We start from the raw sequence: 16,324 nt of genomic DNA, 5'->3' as shown, positions 1-16,324 counted from the left end.
GTAGAAACGATGTCACAAGTATAGTAAGCGTAGAAATGAAATAACAGTATTTTTTCTTAAAATGGTTCCTACAGAAATAATGGTAGTAAAATTAAGGCTTATCTTTGCCAAGGACAGTTCCTAGGTTTCAACACCACTTAGCATAAGCAATTCAGTGAGACTAAGTGGAAAGACAAAATAATTGCTTGTTATCTGTGATCTCAGCAGTGAAGTGCCTGTGGCCTCTGCTTGTTTGCTATGTAGTGCTGCAGTTCATGAATATTTTATTTTGGCATGGTTGTAGAAGCAGCAGTTCTTTTGCACTCTGTAACACGAAGGCAAACACCAATATTTTTACAATGCAAGAATATGATCTGCATTAAAATGAACCTTTTTTTCTTGATTTTTTTTTTTTTTTTGCTTTCTTTTTTCTTTTTTTTTCTTTTTCCACTGGGTTAGTTTTAATCTACGTCACTTCCAGAATCTGCTTCATGGTGGGGTGCACAAGTACTTGTACCACTACATTGACGATAATAGTACAGAAGAGGGGAGAAGAGTACAGTTCAATCAAAAGCTGCTGTGGTAGATGGTTTATAATTTTTTAAGGGAAATGTAGGATTCTGTTTGGTCCCTTACCCCAGTAGTTCAGTTTTCCTCTTACTGTTCTGTTGCCAGTCAGATCCGCAGTTGTGTGACACTGGCACGTGTTATCTTCCCAGCTGAGTAGGAGCAGTTGACCGTGTTGAGCACCACTTCAGTGCTGAACATCTCAGTGATAATTCAGTGTCTCCACTACGCAATTTATTTCCATAGTGCAAGTTCATTAATATTTGAATCCATTTTCAGGCTTATTTCCAGAAAGTAGTGGAAGTATTTCAGTCTTTCAAGATTTCCTACAGTGCGTAATTAAATGAATATCTGATCTTTTTTTTTCACTCCTACGAGAGAACAGAAGTAGGTTCCATAGCACTTTGTTGGACAAGTCATGTTATGTTCCCAAATGATTTTTTGTCATTTTCAAAGTTTTTTTGGAGTGTAGTATTGCAATATTATTTAGTAGAGGTTAGTTTCTTAGGTTACCATGAGACCTAAGAGACACCATACTGCTTTATGATGTGGATGCTAAAATTTATCATTCATTGCTGAAATGCCGAGATACATTTTGTAATCTTTCTGGTATTGGTCAATACCAGCTACTGTGTTAATAAAACATTTATCTTCTCAGATAAAGCTTTCTTTCTTCCGCTGCCTATAGAGGGACAGATGCTTAAGCCTGAAAATATCTGGCCAATAATTAAAAAAAAAAAGGGCCCCCTAAAAAAATGTGTAAAAGCAAACAGAGAGAAAAATCCCACTTCAGAAATAGAGGGGGGTTTACCTAAGCTATTCATGTTAAATAGTTAGGAGCTCACAGTGTGTTGATATTTAATATTTCTCCCTTGAACTACTTTTGCAGTATCCGTGCCCTATATAGGCTGACTAATACTGCAGTATTGTATCTGCAGTGCTCTTCATCTGCATCTTAGAAATTTAAAATCTGGCATTCTCTGACAGCACAGATAGGATGTGGAAAGCAAACATTTTGCCTAGATGTCTAATACTTGAATTTTAACTGGACTAACAGGAGGACTGTAAGGACCATTTGTTATGTCCCATAGCCAAGCCTCCGTGAGAAGGAAGGAGCAAAATCTTTAACAACAGGAATCCAAAAGCTTTAATTTTTTCAAGGGAGGAGGGGAGTTGAGACTTGCATCAGAATTAGAGGAACCTTATTCTCAAGAATCCAGCTGAAGACTAGAATGACAGGTTAGCTAGGTTGGTGGGAAGTGTTGAAAGGGAATGTAGCTGGCAAACGGGCCCTTACTTTGGCACAAATGAACTTTAAAAGTGAATTAGTTAAATTGATCCCTGTGTGGATCCTCCCACTCAAAAGTAATTTTTTTTTTAATTTAATTCATTTTAATTCTCAGAGTGTACACACACATTTAATGCACTTTAAATAATAGATTTTATTTCAGCTTTGGTTGTGTGATGGATTTGATTTTGTCCTGACCGTCACTGCCCACAAGTATTTCCAGGATAGACAAAATGTCAGTTTTACCTATCTGTCTACTTTAATCCATTGAATTGTTTCAATTTCCTTTACAGTGTGTATTTCCACACTGTTGAAGCATTGGAAGTAATTTGGAATCCTAATGTGACTTCGATTAAAGCCAGCTCATTGGTGTAGCAAGCAACAACAACAACATTAGGTAGAATCATAGAATCATTTGGGTTGGAAAAGACCCTTAAGACCAAGTCTAACCGTTAACCTAACGCTGAAACGCCAGATGTCACTGTTGGAGCCATACTGTTGCTGCCATTAAGTGGTGAAGTGGTAGAGGCTAAACAGGGAGCCAGCTGTGTGTGCTGCTTTGAAGAGGCTAAGCATTGTCTGTGTGGGTTAAGTCCAGGTACACATGAGACAGTGTCCTTTAGACCCGGTGTTTCTAGGGGCATAGAACTACTTAGGGTCACTCAGCATGTTTGTACACAAGGCTGAAGCTGACCATATCCGTTATGAGCTACCCAGGTGTATGTTTTATACCAGTCGATATTATAAAACAAAGACGTGAGAGGATCAGCTATGCTCACAGGATTGTTTTTCCTTTTTGCAGGTGCTGCCCCATTATCAGCTCCAGCATTTTCCTTAGTCTTTCCTCTTCTAAAGACGGTTATGACTGATACACCCCATGACATCGAAGACAAGGAGGAGTTCCTCGTCAAGATTCTGCAGATCCTTACGGTCCATGCTCAGCTGAGATCATCAGCAAGTGGCCAGGCTTTGCTGGTAGATGAGGTAGGTGAGAGCTGTGGGGATCAGATGACCTCCTTCAACAGTTGTTCAGATGCGGCATGGAATGAAACGGCCAATGTGTAAACTGGACAAAGCAGATTAATTCTACAAGTTAAAGTTAACAATGTAAGACTGTTTTCTGTCACGGGTTTTGGTTACCTGTCCAGCCCTAGGGTTTTGATTGTGACGTTTATAAGGAGTGTCATACACAGGCAAGGTACTTTGGAGTCACAAGATATAAGGCTTTTTCTCTTCCCTCCTCCTTTTCTCCCCTGAACCTTTCAGAATGGCCCAGAGTTGCTGCCCCGGAGGGACATGCTGGTTCTGCTGACCCGGGTGATAGGAACGGGTTCTCCACGGTTACAGGTGAGCCTGGCTTCATAACCACAGTCAGGATTCTGCCTGAGTTTCATCAGCACCTAAATGAGGGAAATACACCCACATGGTTTAAGCCTCTGAGGCTGGTGGTTGATACATTACCTATTTTCTCCTGTGTTTATGTTATTCTTGGAATAAGATGTCTGCATCTTTTTTTTTCCTGTGGGTTTTATTGCACCAAACATATTCTTCAGTCTTCCACAGGTGACATTTTATTTGTTCTCTAAGGTCTTGCTCTGTCAAAGACATTCAGTAGTCAGTCCCCTGAGTGTTTTTTCTAAGGGATGGGATGGCAGAAAGGTCAGTAATAACAAAAAGACAAACAATTGGACTGAACTTGTCAGTTCTTGTTTTTGTCACTGTTCTTTGAGAATTTCTTCTGTTGTGATAGCAGTCAACCCGCACCCTGTGCTTGCTTTGACAAAAGTAGAAGTCAGTGGTGGAATTTTTAATACTTCCTCATGGCGTTTTAGGTTTTGGCTTCCCATGCACTGACGACCCTGTGCGCAAGCAGCAGCGGGGAGGACGGCTGTGCCTATGCAGAACAGGAGGAGATCGATGTATTACTTCAGGCCCTGCAATCTCCATGCATGAATGTTCGAGATGCAGCTCTCAGGGTAGGTGGGAATCACTCAGGATTGCGCTGAATTCCTTAATTTTTTGGAAAGTGAATCTTGTCTAACGCTGAAGAGAGGCTTCAGCTCTGATACTCATCTTTGGGCAGTGACTCTGCAGGAGGAGGCAGTAGCTACTGGACAATAATGCTCTAAGTAATGCTCTTTAGGCTGGATTTATCTTGCAAAAAGGAGTACTCTGGGTCTATCCACACCTTTGCTTTGTTAAAACAGGTGTAATTACGACAACTTAATACCTTCTGTTTACAATTGCGTAGAGCTTAGTCTTAAAGAGAGAAGCTGTCAAAAAATTCCTATGCCTGTATTGGGCCCAGTGGTTTTGGAAATCTTCAGGCTTAGTCACTTCTGAGAACATAAAAAAGAAAGAAAAAAACCCAAAACAAACCAAGAGTGCTTGGTTTTCTTGGCCATGAAACAAATTTCCACTTAGCTCACCTGAGCTGGCTTCTCTGTACTTAGAAGCAGCAAAGACTGTAGTCACCGGAGCACAACCTAGTGCCTAGTTGCCTCTCTGCAACCTGCCGATGGAGCGCTATTCTTGAGTTTCACCATCTCACCTATTAGCAACAGGAAGCCCTTGATCAACGTGGGCAGTGTACTGCACAAGCAAACATGAATTTTGACACTTCCAACCACTGAGAGCTTGACTTGGCAAAAGTTTTAAGTGTGTTAAAGCATCTGTTTCTAAAATCAGATCCTTGCACTGTTTCTCCTGTAAACTAATTCAGGGACTGATGGAGCTACAAATGGTTTTACCAACCCCAGACAGTGATGAAAAGAATGGACTGAATCTGTTGCGTCGCCTTTGGGTAGTAAAGTTTGATGTTGAAGATGAGATTCAGAAGCTGGCAGAGAGGTAAGAGTTCTTCCTGGCTGATTGGATTGTAAGGGGACCTCTCCTACTCGCCTCGTGGAGCTCCACTGGCAAGGGCTTTGCCTCCTGCAGGTGGAGCACAGCTTTAGATCACCCTGATATTTACCTGTAGCAGGGGCTTCTCTCGCTGAAGGGTGATCCGTCGCCTCTCTCTGTGCACTGCAGGTTGTGGGAGTCCATGGGTCTGGAGCTGCAGCCTGACCTCTGTTCTCTGCTGATCAAAGATGTCATCTACCATGAAGAGGCAGTGCGGCAAGCGGGCGCTGAAGCTCTTTCCAGAGCTGTAGCTCAGTATCGAAACCAAGCAGCAGAGGTCATGAATAAACTTACAGAGATTTACCAGGAGAAGCTCTATGTAAGTACTCTTGTCCTAAGGGGTTGACAGGCACAAACTTGTGCTTTATTTGTATTTTTTATTAATCACTTTTCCTTTTGTCTGTCTTGAGGATGTGCATGAAGCCTACTGTTGCTGTGTTTGAGCTTATCAGAGACTTTAATGTCTTAAGCCTCAAGTTATGAGCCAGTAATGGCACCATTCTACAGGTGGAAGATACGCCGTAGGTGATACAGGAAGACTGGCAGAGCAGGGTTGGTCTAAGTCTTTCTAGGCCTAAGCTAGCGCTCTGCTTGTTTTTTTACCATGCTTTTCTGCTAGTGGTATCATACCTCTGTGCAGTATTATAAAGTGGCGTTGCAGGTATGGTTGGCAGTTTCTGTGCGTGTGTGTCCGTGGAAAAGGCTTTCTGATGAATTTTTTTTCTCCTTCCAGAGGCCACCTCCAGTTTTGGATGCTTTGGGACGAATGATATCTGAATCACCACCTGACCAGTGGGAAGCAAGGTACAGTCATCTTCAGATTGATCTCATCACTTCCTGTGCATCCAAATGAGATGTTCTAGATTTTTATTTAGAAGTTCAGGCAGTGGAGAAATAAGGGAATGTTAAAGGAACAAAATACATGCAGTTGTATTGACTTGCTCGTTTCCTGTGTCCTTCTGACAAATAGTAGTTGTGCCCCTTGGGCACGCTGGGCAGGCCAAACTGAAATGCTCTCAGTTCCGTTAAAGTATTGGATGCTATCTTTTCTATGTCCTCATAAGAATAGAGTCTTTCCCTCTCAGACTGTCTGGTTTTTGTCTTATCTTACTGTATTCCTACCTCTATATGGTTGTTTCAAGAGCAGCGGTGTGAGCCTTAATGAACTGGACAAATGCCAGTTTGGATAATTACTTTTTGTCTGGTTTAATTGGAGATCATCTTGTTCGCTACCTGTCTTAAGCTAATCTATTCTTTAGTGCTGATGTACCTTGTTGTAAAGCTGCTGTATTGCAGCACTAGATGAAGTGATCCTGATGTCTGTCTTCATTGGCCCAAGTATCTGTAATGCTTAATCAGGATAAAAGTCATTAGATGGCTGAAGGATTGTTATCCTTTTGGGAACCTGCAGCACGGGGTTATGTTATGAAATGCATGTACTACTGATAGGAAATGTGATTGTCAGCTCAAGCAAATTCTCTGAAAAGTCAGTAAGCTTACAAGCTCACCATTTTTACAGGTGTGGTATAGCTTTGGCCCTCAACAAGCTCTCACAGCATCTGGACAGTTCTCAGGTGAAGCCCCTCTTTCAGTTTTTTGTACCGGATGCTCTGAATGATCGCAGTCCTGAAGTCAGGAAGTGCATGTTAGATGCAGCTCTTTCAACACTCAACACTCATGGCAAAGTAAGTCTGAACGTTTCTCTCTCTAGCAGTGGAAAAAGATGGAATGAAAATGTAGATAATGTGTTGGAACCCATAGAATTTTTTGTTTTTTTTTTTAAAATCTCTTAGAGCTTGCTGTTACTTGTAACAGCTGAAAACTTTCATGTAATGGAAATTTCTGTGTGTTCTGTTAGTGACTAGTGTTGCCTAAGTGTAGTTCTTCCCTGTCATTGCTATAAAAAAGAAATAGCCCTGAATCAACTGGAGTTAAAATGGTATAAAACTGGAGTAATAAAAGTAAAATCAGACCACTAATCTTTTAATCCTGGGAAGGTCAGAATTCCTTTTCAGGCCTCATGGAAAGCAGAACATAAAAGTTTGCTGATTGTTGACTTAATTAAACTGAAAACAACTGAAGTCATTCAGAGAATTGAGAGCCATCCTTCTTCTCGCTGCTAGCCCTTCTCCAGCAGTGTTAGATGGGGGAAGTGTGTGGGGTGTAGATTGCTCAGCTTCTGATGTCCTCATATGTGCCAGTCATCTCCTCTGGACAGCCCTCTGCATTCCTGTTAAGCCCAAGACAATTGGACTATTTTCCTATTATTCATTCTTTCCTTCTGTTCTTAGAAAAGCAGTGTGAAGTTTGTTTTATGTTTCTGTTCTCCCTTTGCGAATGGAGCAAGCAAAGGAGCAGGCATGGATGTTTAGGCTAGCAGTCTTGCCTAGTAGCTTGCATTGCTTCTGGCAGAACATCATGCTGGCAGGTTTGGGGGATCTAATTTTTAAGAGCTAATTTCTCTCTAGCAGGAAATATTTGTTGCCTCTTGGGATGGCACAAGGTGTAATGTGATGTGACACATTAAATGAACTGTAAATACAGTGTGATTGTTCAGTTTGTTGGCTCAGAGAAGAACAAACAAGTCCACTGAGCATAGCAAATCTCATTCTGAGTGGACTGTAGTGGCAAGTTCTGTGGTTTTGTTTTTCAGGACAATGTTAACTCTCTCTTGCCAGTGTTTGAAGAATTCCTGAAAAATGCTCCTAATGATGCCAGTTATGATGCTGTCAGGCAAAGCGTGGTAATTCTGATGGGTTCACTGGCAAAACATCTGGACAAGAGTGACCCTAAAGTGAAACCAATTGTTGGCAAACTGATAGCAGCCTTGTCCACACCATCTCAGCAGGTAGGTGCCTTCTTGGAGCAGTTCTCGGGTTCCACACAGAGGCAGGTTAACACTATGATGATTTTGGGGATGTCAGAGAGATGAAAAATGGCTCTGGTGACCGAAAGCTGTCATTGTGGGTACCAGTCTAGGGGGAAGTTATGTTGGTGATGAATATTTTGTGATCTGATAGCTGGTGGATTGTTTTACAGGTTCAAGAGTCAGTGGCAAGTTGTTTACCACCTCTGGTGCCTGCGATTAAGGAGGATGCAGGAGGAATGATACAGAAGCTAATGCAGCTGCTTTTAGAGTCTGATAAGTATGCCGAGCGGAAAGGTGCGGCTTATGGGCTGGCAGGCCTGGTGAAAGGCCTTGGCATCCTCTCTCTCAAGCAGCAGGAGATGATGACCACACTGACCGATGCTATCCAGGACAAGAAGAACTTCCGACGGCGTGAGGGTAAGGGACAAAACATTCTCCCTCCAAATATTTAGTATTTGTCTTGTACCTACTACCATTGTGGTCAGATCAAATGATCCCTGAATCTCTGTGCTTGGTTTATCTACATTTATTTTACTAAAGTTTGCACAGAAAGGAGTGGGAAGTGTCTGTCCTGAGGCCATTGATTGTGTGTAGTGTCCTAAAATTGCTCATTGTGGTGGAAGAAGGGTTTCTGGTCCTAGACAATACGCATGCACTCTTCCCTCCTGTTTTCAAAGGCAGGTGTTGCTAGGGTGGCTTCTGCTGCCTGTGCGACAGGACAGACTCCACTCCAGCTGGTCCACAGGGGCTCTCACAGCCTACTTTTTTTACCTTTCCTGTCCACATTTCTGGTTACTAGGACTCAGGGGACTGTTACATGTTTTCTAATGCTACTGGGCTTCTTGTCCTTCCTGAGACCAGAAATCCCCACTACAGCACTAGCCACAAGTGCAAGAAGGCAAGAGACTTTCAGCTGTGAGATTTGAGGGCTTTTGGAGAAATTCTACAGATATTTGGCGAATTGTATCTTCTTTTTCCATCCCCTTTAAATAAAGTGTTTTCCTCTGACTGTCCTTTTTGGGTTTTCAGGGGCTCTGTTTGCCTTCGAGATGCTCTGCAGCATGCTTGGAAAGCTCTTTGAGCCCTACGTGGTTCATGTGCTACCTCACCTGCTGCTTTGTTTTGGAGATGGGAACCAGTACGTACGAGAGGTAAGGTGCCTTAAATTTCTGAGAACATAGAGTGTTAAGAGAAAACTGAAATGGAGTGGATATGAATCCTGTAACCAGGCAAATTGAGAAGCTGACCTATCCCTTGAGACACCGCTAATAATAATTTGATCTTAATAACTGAAAGCATCTTATTTTATTGGCCATTAATTGGGAGGTACTTGACTTGCTGCATCATTGTACTTAGACACTATTTTACATGAAGGCTTTGTTCCCATTTGAGTCTCTGAGGAAGGAAAAAGATGCATTGTGACACAGCTTGTAAACGTTCTTTTCCCCTTGGAGGCTGCAGATGACTGTGCCAAAGCCGTGATGAGCAACTTGAGTACTCATGGAGTGAAGCTGGTTTTGCCATCACTTCTTGCAGCACTGGAAGAGGAATCTTGGAGAACTAAAGCTGGTACGGACCAATATTTGACTGACAGGATTGAGAACAACCCACAGTTCCCTTTGCTGCCATTCCCCTTGTTTATTCCTTCATCCCTGCAGATGGCCATGATAGTTTATTGTCTCACAAGGGACTGTGGAACTTACAGCTTTTGAGATATAAATGAGTTCCCTGACACGTTTGAGCAAGTTTTTTCCCCCAGCAGATTCAAGGGACACTTGTTACCCCCTGTCTCTCTAGAAATACTCCAGAAGCTGCAAGTTTCCTCCCTCGCTTCTTTTCTCTGGAACAAAAAAATAGAAACGGAAAAAAAGAAAAGAAAAAAAGAGTTTTTAGTGTCTTTAAGTGGCATAGAGTGGTTTAATGCATTTCAGCCATTCTGTGTGTTCTCCAACTGGTAGATTTGAATTTGAGGTAAATGTGATCATCTTCTCATATCTCTTCTTAATGCTGTGTATTGTTTTGTGTTTTCTTGTTTTCCTTTTTTTTCCCTTTCCCTTTCTTTTTGTGTACCTCATGCACAGGATCAGTGGAACTGCTGGGGGCTATGGCGTACTGTGCTCCCAAACAGCTCTCTTCCTGCTTACCCAACATTGTGCCGAAACTTACTGAAGTGCTGACAGATTCTCATGTGAAGGTGCAGAATGCAGGTCAGCAAGCTCTCAGGCAGATTGGGTCTGTCATCAGGAATCCAGAGATCCTGGGTAAGAACCTTCTGCATCTCTATGACCGTGGTTTATAATAGCAAGGTTTATGTTCACAATGTTTAGGTTAAATCCAAACTTCAATAGAAATGAAACTACTTCTAGAAAAGTATAACATGGAAGCTTAACAGCGGCTGTCTGCTTCAAGGCTTTTTGAATGCTCCTTTCTGTTTCATCAGCTAATGTTAATAGGGTTTCCTCTGTCCCTATGCTGTTAGTTGCTTTAGAAGGATCTAAAACATCCCATGAGAGAACACCAGCTCATCCCGACATGCGTTTTTTGTTTTATGTACAAATAAAGTCTTTTCTTTCCTTTTAAAAAATGTTCAGCAATTGCTCCAGTTCTGTTGGATGCTCTCACTGACCCCTCCAGGAAGACCCAGAAGTGTCTGCAGACTCTACTGGATACCAAATTTGTCCATTTCATTGATGCTCCGTCCTTAGCACTGATCATGCCAATTGTTCAGAGAGCTTTTCAAGATCGTTCCACAGACACCAGGAAAATGGCTGCCCAGATCATTGGGAACATGTACTCCCTGACTGATCAGAAGGTACGGTGCTAAAACACTCTCTCACTGTATGCTGAATTTATTGTGTAGGAGATAACAGAGCAAGCACTGGAGAGAATTTATTTGGTTTGGGGATTATGCTGTTAAGGTAGACAATACTAGAATCCACACAGCTTCTTTAATTAAATGTATGTAAATGAGCAGGTCATGGCTATAAAGACAGTGACAGTTCTCAAGTGCTTAAGACTGTTGGCTTTGTACTTTGGTCATCTAGTTATTACCAGATTTATCCCTGCAAAAAGGTCTTGTAATTTTTGCCATGTAACAAATGCCTCAGCAAACAAACAAGCAAAGCCAGTACCAGTGAAACACAGATCAGCTGCTTATAAATGGATCCAGGGTTTGTTTGAAAAGTATTTGTAGAACTTCACTGTAGGCTAAAGATCTGCATTTGATTTTTGTGCTGATAATCTCTACCTTTAAAGCTTGTGTAAATGTTAAAGCGTTGGATTTTCCTTCGATACAAAGTGCTGTGTTGGGAGTGAGCATCAAAAAGGCTTTGAGTGATCTGCACAGAACTAGTGGTGTTTCTTGGACTTGCAGAACAATTCAGTGTGCTTATTTGCAGGATTGTGAAAGCAACTGATTAAACTCTCAGGATGTTAAGGGTGATTGCTAATAATAAGGGGCTGAACGCCCTTTACATGAAGGTGACTTCTGTTTCTCATTTTGAATCTAGTTCTTACTCTGCGGGCTCTTTTTTTCAGGATCTGGCTCCTTACCTACCTAGTGTGACTCCTGGACTAAAGGCATCTCTGTTGGATCCTGTACCTGAGGTAAGTCTTTTGTACAAATACAGTTTGTCCTTCAGTGCATTAGGTTAGACTTTGTCCTAATCTTCTGTAGATCTATAATCAGTCTGACACATCTGTCTTAGTAACTTTGACTGGATATTTTGCAAATCTCTGTTTCTTTTGTCTGTCAGGTGCGTACAGTGTCTGCAAAGGCACTGGGAGCCATGGTGAAGGGAATGGGAGAATCGTGCTTTGAGGATTTGTTGCCATGGCTGATGGAGACACTGACATACGAGCAGAGCTCAGTGGATCGATCTGGTGCTGCGCAAGGTGGGGACAGCTGTGTCTGAATACTGAGCTCGGACTTTCTCCTACTAAATCAGATTAGCTGCTTGTTTCTTGTGTATATCAGCTCTGTTACCTGCTTTTTTTCCCCAGGTCTGGCTGAAGTTATGGCTGGTTTGGGGGTAGAAAAGCTGGAGAAACTTATGCCAGAGATTGTAGCTACTGCCAGTAAAGTGGATATTGCTCCACATGTACGAGATGGTTATATCATGATGTTCAACTACTTGCCAATTACCTTTGGAGACAAATTCACTCCCTATGTTGGTCCCATCATTCCTTGTATCCTTAAGGTATGTAGTAGAGGCCTGAAGAGTTTTATTTATTACAGGATAAAAAGAAGCATCCAGAGTGTTTTAAACATCACTTCCAGTAATTGTGGGACGTGCAAAGACTTTTCCAGTATTGCTGAACTATATTAAAAAAAAATAGAATTCAAGTTATAAATGATTTCTTCTTCCAACTTATTTGCTTGCTGTCTTTTGTTTGTAGTCCCTAGTAATTTCTTGAAATCACCTTTGTGCATTCACAACTCTGTAGTTCATTTACTTTTCATGGCTGAGAGGGAAAACATCATTTTGTTTTCTTCCTGCTGGTTTTGTATATTGTGCTGAAAAACCCCAGCTTTCACAGACACTCTTCTGTCCCTGTTCAGGCACTGGCAGATGAGAACGAGTTTGTCCGGGACACAGCCCTGCGCGCTGGCCAGAGAATCATAAGTATGTATGCTGAGACTGCCATTGCGCTTCTCCTGCCACAGCTTGAGGATGGCCTGTTCGATGACTTGTGGAGGATAAGGTAAGGGATAACCATCTTATCCACAGACGTTTCTCTTCCGTGGTTGAAAAACTGGTGTGATTTATACTCTACGTTGCTCCTCAAGGAAATGCAGAGACTTCCTGGGAAGCAAAAGCAAGTCTCTCTTTTTGCCTGTTGATTTGAATATGGTTCCTTATAGCACTGAGTCTGCAAAACCCCGCCGGCCATGGATCCGGTTTCCTGGTACCTCCAAAGCATTCCTACTAGATTAATTCTGGTGGTGACTCTGAAATGCACTTCCAAGGCAGTTGATGTGGCAATATTTAGCCCTCATATATTTTTCATTTCTCAAAGCGCTGAGTTAGTTATTGCTCTCCTGTGTATGGAGATGTGCAGTGGAGCACTCACAGCTAATAGCAATTGCTCAAAAATTAGTTGTACCAAGCGGCTTGTGTCAGCTGGGCACTGATGAGCGCACTTATCCCAGGTGAATGTCTTTTGGGTTGAGACAGATGCTGGCAGTGTCTTGCTCCTTTTTAGTCCAGGCTATTCCCTTATTCATTGCTTTGATATGGGAATTCTCTCAGCCCTTTCCAGTTTGGAATTCATTCCTTCCCTTTCTCTTTAGCACGCTTCTTCTCAGCAGACTGATCTCGCATATCAGCCCATGCGGCATTTCAGTGCTGACCTAGCTCTTTGTCTTGCATTTTGCTCACGTCTGTGTTTGACGTACTGTCATATTTGGACAGGTACCGCCTCAGTACCCCGTTTGTAACCCTTGACTTGCTCCCGTTGCCAGGTTTAGCTCAGTTCAGCTCCTTGGAGATCTTCTATTCCATATCTCAGGAGTCACTGGAAAAATGACCACAGAAACTGCCTCAGAGGATGACAACTTCGGAACAGCCCAGTCAAACAAGGTAAAACTGTTCTTGTCTGTTGTGCCTTTTTTTAATTATTTTTTTAAAATCAGCATGGAAAGCCTGCTGGAAAGATGTATTGAATAATCATGTATTTTGTTCTTTTTGTAAGTTTCAAGAGTGGATAATACAATTTTGTGACATTTCTTTTCAGGCTATTATTAATGCTCTTGGTGTGGAGAGGAGGAACAGGGTGCTGGCAGGGCTGTACATGGGCCGCTCTGACACCCAGCTGGTAGTGCGTCAAGCCTCCTTACACGTCTGGAAGATTGTAGTCTCAAACACTCCTCGCACACTGCGTGAAATTTTGCCAACCCTCTTTGGGCTTCTGCTGAAATTCTTAGCCAGTACTTGTGCAGATAAGCGAACGGTGAGAAATTGAGTAATGCCTTCCTGTTACTGCAGGTGACCATAGAAACTTAATTCCTGAAGAACACAGGATAATTCTTTCCTATAAATCACTCCAAAGCTGACATTAATTTAACTGTTCTGAGCATGAGTATGTCTGAGTTCTCTCTTTGCTGAACACAACTGTGATGACAGTAAAACTAGTTTTCTATGGTTATTTATAATAGTAGTGTTTCCATTCCTTCTACTCTGTCTATACTGTGAACAGTAGTTTATGATCAAAAGTTACATTTGCTCACAGTTCACCTTCTTAAGTTTTATAAAACGGGAAAATAGCTAATTAATACATTTTTGGGGACAGGTTGCAGCACGGACATTAGGAGACCTTGTCCGAAAGTTAGGAGAGAAGATCCTTCCTGAAATCATTCCTATTCTGGAAGATGGACTGAGGTCAGACAAGAGTGATGAGAGGCAAGGAGTCTGCATTGGATTGAGTGAGATAATGAAATCTACCAGCAGGGACGCGGTGAGTTCTATGTAGAAGGTGAAATCTCCAGTTTCCTAGATACTGATGTTACGATGCAGGTGTTGTAGTTGAGACAGAATAATATGGCTAGTGCTGGATTTGTTTTATGGACTGAATTCAGGGCTTACAACTGACATGAGGTGCTGTTCAGACAAATGTATGCATTTGTATCTTGGTAAATTTAAAACTTTGCACAGTTCTGACTTCTATGAGATATAATAACAGAAATCACCCACTAGGTAGCCTTAGGGCACTGCAAGTATTTGTGTTGATTAATCCTGCTTTTTTCCCCAGTATATTTCAAGTAAACTGCAATTTGGTTTCAGTTGTGCAAATCCTGCATTCTTAGCTACTTTACTGAGATGCACGTGTCTGTTGTGCTTTAGACATTCTGCAGTTTTATCTGTACATCTTTAGGTACTGCTTTTCTCCGAGTCCCTGGTTCCTACAGTGAGAAAAGCACTGTGTGACCCTCTGGAAGAAGTCCGAGAGGCTGCAGCTAAAACATTTGAACAGCTGCATTCAACAATTGGACATCAAGCTCTTGAAGATATCCTGCCATTTTTGCTGAAGCAGCTGGTAAGCATTGCTCAGCATTAGTCAACAACTTGATTAATGATGTTGTGGGACAGGTTTTGAATAATTAGTTTAAAGGAGAAGCAAGATTGTAGTGGCTGACATTCCAGGGAATGGCAGCTCTATTTTGTCTCCTCCATGGAGCCATTGGTAGGGAAGATCTTGTGGTTAAAGCGTAGGCCTTAAGAATTGCTACATCTGGCTCTGCTAGGGAATTGCCGTTGTCACCTGCTGAAGTTGCTGGGCCATGATGCCTGATATGGAAAATCTTTCTGATGTGAAAGGAGAGCTTGGTTTGGGTTTTTGCTATATAGTATGAGAGCATTTTGGGGCAGAAGGACTTGTGTGTTGGTTATGGGATCACATGGTAAACTGTCACTTGAAATAGGGTTTAGCTTGGTGTGTCACAAATCGTCCTTCAGGTTTGTAATTTTATCTTTCCCTGTAGGATAACGAAGAGACATCTGACTTTGCTGTGGATGGTCTTAAACAAGTCATGGCTGTCAAGAGCCGTGTAGTGCTGCCTTATTTGGTGCCAAAGGTACAATTGGAAACATTTTAAACTGGAGAAAATTTTAAACTGTGCTTTTTCCTCTGCTTGCTGCCAGTTTTCTTTGGACCGATATGCCAAAATTTTAGTGTAGTTTGAAATTTTCTTCTGATTTTATGCTCAAAATATTGTCATTTGGGTTGTGATGCTTTATATGTAGGAATTTTTCATGTTGTAGATAAAGTGAGACTCCTTCTGAAAACACTTTCTGCTTGTCTGACTTTTTTGTGGTGTTTTTTGTTTTGTTTTGTTTTCAGCTGACTACTCCCCCTGTGAACACCCGTGTGCTAGCTTTCCTCTCATCAGTGGCAGGGGACGCTCTGACACGACACTTGAGTGTCATCCTGCCTGCTATGATGTCTGCGCTGAAAGAGAAGCTGGGGACCAGTGAAGAGCAATTGGCAAGTAGCACGGCTCAGCTCTTTGTTATGACAGGTTGCCTGAAGATAGTGCTTCGGGTTTACTTCCCAGCACAGAATCTGTGTTCTCTAGATTCACAGATTGCAGGTTTTAATTCAGTCCATTAGCTTCTTCAGGATGAGTCTTTTTGCCTGGTGGCATATTGTGAGTCAAAAACCGTCTGCTTTCCAAATCTATTTGTATCCATATAGAAGACTCTTTGGCCTGCAACAAGATACAATTCTTACTTATTCTTGGAGAACTGCCAGAGTGTCTAGTTAACTTTGTATTTATTCTTGGTATAGAAGACTGAGAGATTAAAGGGCTGAAGGGAGGAAATCTCCTGTTTTGCATGCAGCACTCCTCCTGTACTGCTTTCCAAAACATCTGGTATTTGGACTCCAGAGAACATCCTGGAGTTGTGATTGCGGATAGACATGTCCATAAGTTGGTGAATTAGGAAAGAGAGTGACGGAGCCCTGTTGTCTTTCTGCTGTAGGTGCCCATTAGATCAGCTTCTAGCCCCAAGTCTTCCTGGAGATCTCTAACTTATGCATAGACGTGCTTGTAATTAGTATTATGATGCACAGCATTAAACTACCTAAATAAAAAAAAATGTTATGTGACAAGACCCACAGTCTCTGATGGGTGAGTAAGATGGGGGAGACGGAGCTACTCTAATTTGTGTAAATTAGCCCTTCTGCAGCTGGAGAGTGACCTGTGCAGCAATCGGTTC

At 42.0% G+C, this 16,324-nt stretch overlaps 1 protein-coding gene across 1 annotated transcript in view; it reads left to right on the top strand.

Annotated features, from left to right (window-relative positions):
- Positions 1 to 16,324, top strand: part of GCN1L1 (GCN1 general control of amino-acid synthesis 1-like 1 (yeast)) — a gene marked incomplete at its 5' end in the record, with an annotated part of 40,365 nt that overhangs the window by 15,455 nt on the left and 8,586 nt on the right. The window contains 23 exons of the mRNA XM_009697314.1: positions 2,637 to 2,818; positions 3,101 to 3,181; positions 3,667 to 3,810; positions 4,557 to 4,684; positions 4,868 to 5,057; positions 5,472 to 5,542; positions 6,258 to 6,423; positions 7,392 to 7,586; positions 7,778 to 8,024; positions 8,637 to 8,758; positions 9,062 to 9,176; positions 9,689 to 9,868; positions 10,199 to 10,419; positions 11,145 to 11,213; positions 11,363 to 11,501; positions 11,610 to 11,806; positions 12,169 to 12,311; positions 13,072 to 13,189; positions 13,344 to 13,559; positions 13,899 to 14,063; positions 14,481 to 14,642; positions 15,088 to 15,180; positions 15,447 to 15,590. Of these exons, the coding sequence (XP_009695616.1) occupies positions 2,637 to 2,818; positions 3,101 to 3,181; positions 3,667 to 3,810; positions 4,557 to 4,684; positions 4,868 to 5,057; positions 5,472 to 5,542; positions 6,258 to 6,423; positions 7,392 to 7,586; positions 7,778 to 8,024; positions 8,637 to 8,758; positions 9,062 to 9,176; positions 9,689 to 9,868; positions 10,199 to 10,419; positions 11,145 to 11,213; positions 11,363 to 11,501; positions 11,610 to 11,806; positions 12,169 to 12,311; positions 13,072 to 13,189; positions 13,344 to 13,559; positions 13,899 to 14,063; positions 14,481 to 14,642; positions 15,088 to 15,180; positions 15,447 to 15,590 (3,488 nt within the window). The remainder of the gene's footprint in view (positions 1 to 2,636; positions 2,819 to 3,100; positions 3,182 to 3,666; positions 3,811 to 4,556; positions 4,685 to 4,867; positions 5,058 to 5,471; positions 5,543 to 6,257; positions 6,424 to 7,391; positions 7,587 to 7,777; positions 8,025 to 8,636; positions 8,759 to 9,061; positions 9,177 to 9,688; positions 9,869 to 10,198; positions 10,420 to 11,144; positions 11,214 to 11,362; positions 11,502 to 11,609; positions 11,807 to 12,168; positions 12,312 to 13,071; positions 13,190 to 13,343; positions 13,560 to 13,898; positions 14,064 to 14,480; positions 14,643 to 15,087; positions 15,181 to 15,446; positions 15,591 to 16,324) is intronic.

Source organism: Cariama cristata, unplaced genomic scaffold (genome assembly GCF_000690535.1).
Source record: "Cariama cristata isolate BGI_N322 unplaced genomic scaffold, ASM69053v1 scaffold7313, whole genome shotgun sequence".
In the NCBI taxonomy this organism is placed as follows: Eukaryota; Metazoa; Chordata; class Aves; order Cariamiformes; family Cariamidae; genus Cariama; species Cariama cristata.
The sequence above is the reverse complement of the archived record's forward strand: the minus strand, read 5'-3'. Positions and strand labels throughout refer to the sequence as shown.